At 32.5% G+C, this 7104-nt stretch overlaps 1 protein-coding gene across 1 annotated transcript in view; it reads right to left on the bottom strand.

Annotated features, from left to right (window-relative positions):
• The window catches only part of LOC108777553 (putative nuclease HARBI1), a 6574-nt gene extending 5367 nt beyond the window's left edge, over positions 1–1207 (bottom strand). Inside the window, exon 1 of the mRNA XM_018544479.1 lies at positions 1184–1207. Within this exon, the coding sequence (XP_018399981.1) occupies positions 1184–1207 (24 nt within the window). The remainder of the gene's footprint in view (positions 1–1183) is intronic.
• Between the last annotated feature and the right edge of the window lie 5897 nt (positions 1208–7104).

The following is a 7104-nucleotide window of genomic DNA, read 5'->3' on the forward strand; positions in this document are numbered from 1 at the left end:
AATGCCTTACTGATGAGTCCAGTAGTGGAAGTTGGGACGAAACGCCATAAATACGTGATATTCTTCGCAATATATTAGATTGATTTAAAGATTAACGAAAATTGGCTCATTGCCGTTATCTCAATATATTAGTTGTTCAATAATATAAAAGTAAAATAAAGAATAAAACTTCAGACTCAAAAATAAAATTATATATATTTTATTACGCTATATATAAAACATAAATATTGCATGAGCAGAATCACAATTCTTACCATTAAAAAAAGTAAATAAATATACATAATAATGCGATGTGAGAATAATAATAATTCGCTGTGATTATATTTTCATACTTTGTGGCCACACGCGCATGCTGATCTGTCGGGCCATAAATGTACGTTTCCATTTCCATTGATAGTGAGTATGCCATGTCGCACGCGCGCGCGCGCGCGCGCGAGAGAGAGAGAGAGAGAGAGAGAGAGAGAGAGAGAGAGAGAGAGAGAGAGAGAGAGTTATAATAATTTTTCAATATATTGTCTTAGACAAATTGATCTTTTTCAGATATGTTGTGTATGATATACACTGGAAAGAGTAAATAATACAGTAAAATGCAATAATACGGGTGACCAATTTTGTATATACTATTTATTTAAAATATAAGACTGTTGACATATATATAATATACAGGGTGGGCGAGAATAACCGCCAAATATTTCACGGGTGGGTAGAATAGACTATACTGAGTCGAAAAGTCCTGTACCATTTTGGGATTGCAGCAATAGTTAACGAGATATTAATTTTTAAAGATTGGCAAATACGCGCGTCCGTCCGGCCTACCACACCATTGAGTGTACGCCTACAGAACGCCGCGATGGGCGCGCGGGCCGCGGGAAGCGGACGTTTGGGGGCTAGCGGCGGTGTGCGCGGCGCGGGCGGCGGAGCGCTTGCCAACCATCCCCACTCTTCGCGCGGCTAGCTATCGCGATAGCGAATATTCGGCGCTTCAGAAATTAATATTTTGACTGCGAAAATCGGGAAATGATCGAAATCTTTTTGAGAACTCAATTTAATTCGCTCTAAAGCGTGTACATGCCCGTGTACATACATACAGAAAAATATTATAAATATGAATTGTTTTAAATATTTATTTAAGTGTATTTTAATTGTACCGATAACGTTCATTAATAAGTTAGAGCGGACTAACCTGAGACGAGAAGCCTTTTACCATTGTAATTTTCGCAATAGTTAACAAGATATTAATTACTAAAATATTAATTTTCAAGAATTTTTCACTCAAGTACTATCAACTTTACAGAAAAACAGCAAGAGACAAAAATTGTTTATTTTCTTTTCATAAAGCTCTGGGAATTTTTTCAGAATTTTTTAGTACCGTATTTTCTCATAAAAACAGTTGTTAATAAGAAAATGCAGCACTATAAAAGGTTGATAAAAATTTATGAAAAAATTTTTAGAACTTTATGAAAAGAAAATAAACAATTTTTGTCTCTTGCTGTTTTTCTGTAAAGTTGATAGTACTTGAGTGAAAAATTCTTGAAAATTAATATTTTAGTAATTAATATCTTGTTAACTATTGCGAAAATTACAATGGTAAAAGGCTTTTCGTCTCAGGTTAGTCCGCTCTAACTTATTAATGAACGTTATCGGTACAATTAAAATACACTTAAATAAATATTTAAAACAATTCATATTTATAATATTTTTCTGTATGTATGTACACGGGCATGTACACGCTTTAGAGCGAACTAAATTGAGTTCTCAAAAAGATTTCGATCATTTCCCGATTTTCGCAGTCAAAATATTAATTTCTGAAGCGCCGAATATTAGCTATCGCGATAGATAGCCGCGCGAAGAGTGGGGATGGTTGGCAAGCGCTCCGCCGCCCGTGCCGCGCACACCGCCGCTAGCCCCCAAACGTCCGCTTCCCGCGGCCCGCGCACCCATCGCGGCGTTCTGTAGGCGTACACTCAATGGTGTGGTAGGCCGGACGGACGCGCGTATTTGCCAATCTTTAAAAATTAATATCTCGTTAACTATTGCTGCAATCCCAAAATGGTACAGGACTTTTCGACTCAGTATAGTCTGTTCTACCCACCTGTGAAATATTTGGCGGTTATTCTCGCCCACCCTGTATACATGTAAATAAGTATACGCATGCATGCACATGTTACATAACTATATGTATATACGATATGTATAAACTATTTGACATTTTATTCGCTGGTAAATAAAATTTGTTTTGTTAACTTGTGTCTTTTTCTAATTGGTTTTAATATCTCTTGTATATAAAACTTCGCAAAGAAATGCAATCTTATGTTTATATAACGCTGAACGATTGTTGTTATTAATTTTATTTTATGTAGTATATTTAACATATCAGTATTTTTGCAATGCAAATTTCTAAACAGAGTCATTTAACGCAAATATATTTTTTACTCATGTACTAATTTTTATAGAAAAATTTTTAATGGTTAATTTCGAGAAATTTTTTGTTAAAATTTTTATTTGTTTCTTAATTTCTAAGATGAGTTTATGTACACTTTTAGATGGTCGAATTAAACCTCCATTATTACAATGATCAAAGAATTTAGAAGAACTATCAAAGTGAGCGTAACTATTTTCTGTGTTAATTTCTATTAAGCTTTCCACACAACTATGATAATTAATATATCTTAATTTTCTTGCAATGTATCCGGCAATATAGTAGGTACAACATGTTTTTCTGTAATGGCTTAATATTAATTATAAGATCTGTTTGATCATCTATTTCGGTTTCACTTAGTTCTTCATCGATCCCTTCCATACTGTAAAAATCATCCTTTCTTTTCTTTTTCCATATAAAGTAAAATACGGATTCTACAGGATCATTATCTAATTCTAAACAATTATTATTATTAGAACTAGTTATGTTATTATGTAATAATATCTTTCTCAGAGTGTGTTTAAGTTGCATTGCATTCGGATTATTGTTATAACCATTACAACTTCTTATTTTGGCAAATAGCAGTTCTACCCCAGACAGCACACGGATATCCGATGGATATCCATAGTACATCCTTTATGGATATTGGGATATCACATGGTCTTGCGAAAAATTTGTAGATCAGAATATACTTATATAATGTATTTGGTGCAAATAATAATTCTTCAGATATAGCTAAAATAGACTTAGAAGCTATTATAAACCCATAAATAAATGTTCTCCTGCCAGTTTTTTAAAAAAATTTTCTATTTTTATTTTTTAATAAAAATAAATACTGAATATTTTTTTGGACCATAGTTTGCATGTAATGAAAATTTTGTATTGTTAAAAGTTGTTTATAATTTTTGCCGAATGGATTTCTTGTGTTTGTAGGTAATTGAGATATAAAAAGGACACGAGGGGTGCGTTCCACTTTAGTTCAATCGGATAATTTTTTAAGGCCTCACGGACGAAGTGATATATGATATCTATATGTTTAGTCCTTGAATGATGATTGGGTTGTGTGCCAACTTAGAAGCGCCTTGGTTATCGTTCCATAATATCACCTTCTCTCTCGATTTCAGACCTAGTTCTTTCAAGAAACCAATTAGATGAATAGCCTCTTTTGTAGCATCTCAGATGGCCATATATCAGTCTCAGTTGATGAAAGTGCAACAGTTCTTTGTTTCCTGAATTCCCATGAAATCGCAGCTCCTGCTAGAGTGAAGACTGATCCGGTGAACAACTTTCTGTCAATCTTATCGCCTCCCCAATCCGCATCCACGTAACCGACAAGTCCTTTATCTCTTTCATTTCGTTTGAAAGTGAGACCATAGTTGACAGTTCCTTGCAGATAACGAAGAATTCTTTTTGCTTCGAGCCAATGTTTGCGATTGTAACAATTGTTAAATTGACTCAGCACGTTGACCGCGTGAGTTATGTCTGGACGAGTTGCAACGCTCAGATACATGAGTGCACCGATTAATTCACGGTATGGAACCTCTTCATTCGATTCTTCGATCTCTATATTAGTATCCTTGAGCTTTCCGGCTGTAGGCATGGGCGTGCCTATCGTTTTGCAATTGCTCATTCCAAACTTCTTTAGGATGTCACGTGTGTATCCTGTTTGTGATAAAGTGACCTTTTTCATGCCTTTGAATTTCTATATCCAGACAAAATTTTGCTAATCCAAGATCCTTTATAACGAAATTGCGTGACAGCTCTTCTTTTATCTGTTTTATTCTTCCTGGATTCGTAGACGTGAGTAGAATATTGTCCACATACACAAGAAGGATAGTTAATTCTTTGCCTTGCTTGTCAACGTAGACGCAGGGATCTGCATCAGTGGATCGCAGTCCCAAGTTCGTAAGGACGCTATGAAGTTTTGCATTCCATTGTCTACCAGCTTGACGTAAGCCATATAATGCCTTGTTTAGCTTGCAGACTTTGTTATTTCCAGCTAGATCCGTAATCGTTATCCTTGCCTTCTCAACGAGTTGAGCATTTTTTTTTTCTCGAATGATTCTGTGAAGCATCTCATTTAATAATTCCAATTGTTTCATATAGATCTCAGTGTCTATTTCACCATTTAGGAAGGCAGATGTAACATCGAACTGCTCGATGCGCATGTTATATTTAATAATTTAACTGATAATGCTATCAACATCCTAAATGAACTGAGTCTTGCCACGGGCGCGAAAGTGTCAACGAAATCAATATTTGGTCGCTGAGCAAATCCCTGAGCAACAACCCTGGCTTTACGACGTTTCAAAGATCCATCAGGACCATACTTATTTCGCAGAACAGTCCTGTGTGTGTGCAACCTAAAACTTTTGCTTCTACAGGTTTTTCTACTATTTTCAAAGTGTCGTTTTCAATAAGACTTTTGATTTCCGAATAGATGGCATTTTTCTATTCGTTTTGATCAGGTCCGACGATGGCTTCCTTGAAGGATATTTTCATGGAGTTCATGACGAATTCGGCTTCGTACCAATTTACATTCTTTTCGTCACTAGGAGCAGCTTCATCTTGTGAATCTCTATTTGGTTTTATTTCTATCTTATATTGGAAATTTTTTTGTATCTCTTATAGTTTCGACGATATTCGTTTCGAAAGAAAAAAATCGATTTTTTTCAAAGGAGTGTTTCACCCTCTTATAGTGGAATTCCGCACCAACAGAAAATAGTTTTGTGTTACGGATGAACTACTCTACTTGCACACAAAGTTTCAGCATTTTTTTGTATATACAAAATGGCTGTAAATATTTATAAAGTTGTAAATACTTATAATACATTTATATAACTGTAATTTGTTAATTGCTAATTTCTTTTTTGTGCCAATAAAATTATATTGACTCGCTAAGTCGTCAATAAAGAGTTCTTAATATACGATCTGTTAGAGAAATTACATCACTTCCTCCTAAAGAAGTTAAATAGGAAAACTCTAAGAAAATATTCAGTTTTATAATAAAAAGCATAAATAAAACAGTTATAAGTAGAATAAAATTTATATCTATTTAATATATCATAATATATCTATATTAATAATTTATATTTAATTATCTTTACTTCCATTTATAAGAAACACTATAATAAAATTTGCAAAGCTTAAACCTAAACTACCTAAGAACAAAATAGATTGATTACAGCAGCCCATAATAAAACAAATACTGGCATATGTATTACAGAATAATGTAGAAAATATATACAAAAGGAATATCTTTCTTTTTTCTTTTTGTTTAACTTACCACAGCTAATAAATCGTCATCATTTGCCAAATATTCTTCTAATTTAACAATATGGTTGTTTAACATTAATAGCAATTTTACTGGAAAATCTTCTGATATAAGTCTAGTTAATGATTATGTGTATGATTTTTATTACATATTGCTTTCATTAAATAATTATTTTGATGTTTAATAATCACTAGCAATTGCAATATTTTTTGTAGAGAAACTAAAAAGATATAAGATTTTAATGTATAAAATTACTTATAAAAACAGAAAAACAAATAATAAAAAAACAACTAAACAATTTAAACTACTTAATTCTTTTACTAAACTGTACAGATAGTAGTTAACGATTTAAATACTAAAAATAAATAGTAAAGAATTGTAACTGTTAAATGTAAAACGTACTTAAAAATATAATAATATTAAATATAAATTAAAAATAAAAACGTACCTAATACCTCAGAAGTAGAAGTTAAAGGAAATAGTAGAAGTTAAACTTAATATAAGCAATATTTCTTGCATCTATTGGCGTATTTATATTTTTTCTTGATAATATTACTGATATTTTTGGTACTAAATTGCTATTAATATCTAAAAATGTTATTAATGAAGAAACTACTTTATAAATATTTATAAAGTATTAAGTAAGTTATAACTTCTATATGTTATTACTACAAATTTAACTAACAGAAAACATAGTAAAACATTTTATATTGTATAAAGAAATCTTTACCAAACTAATCAGAAATAGAAGATGTACCAACAATGCAAGGAATAGTTGTCCATAGTGATGAATTGTCTTTTCTTGGAGTATTGCTGATATTTTCAGTATTATGACTAATATCTACAAATGCCAGTAGCAGAAATTATTATATGAGTATAATTAATTTACGTTTCTTTCTATTTAGCGACACAAGTTGACACAAACGTTGTACCTTTTTTGGCACTTAACGAAGATAGAACAATTAATACTTGTATCATCAAATGGAAAGCACCCTACATGTATACATATTGGCTGCGTTTGATTCAGACATTTTTAACACTTTCAGCTTCTTTGTTTTACAACTAATGAATAATAAAGATAGCATAGACTGCGTTCAGCAGAGAAAGCAGCTTTGTAACAATTGTAAAATTCTTCAATATGATTGATCTTACCCTTAGTTCCTCATTAGATCTAAATGCATAAACCAATCATATTCAAGAATTTTACAATAGTTGCAAAGCTGCTTTTTCTGAACGCAGCCAATGATAATTAAAAGCGCTTAAAGAGCATGAGTATCCAAACCGAACGCAGCTATATATATATATATATATATAGAGCTCTCTCTCTCTCTCTCTCTCTCTCTCTCTCTCTCTTTCGTTCTTTCTCTCTCTGGGTTCCTTTCTCTCTTATAAACACGCTCGCAGAACAGTC

Source organism: Cyphomyrmex costatus, unplaced genomic scaffold, assembly GCF_001594065.2.
Source record: "Cyphomyrmex costatus isolate MS0001 unplaced genomic scaffold, Ccosl1.0 scaffold442, whole genome shotgun sequence".
NCBI lineage: Eukaryota > Metazoa > Arthropoda > Insecta > Hymenoptera > Formicidae > Cyphomyrmex > Cyphomyrmex costatus.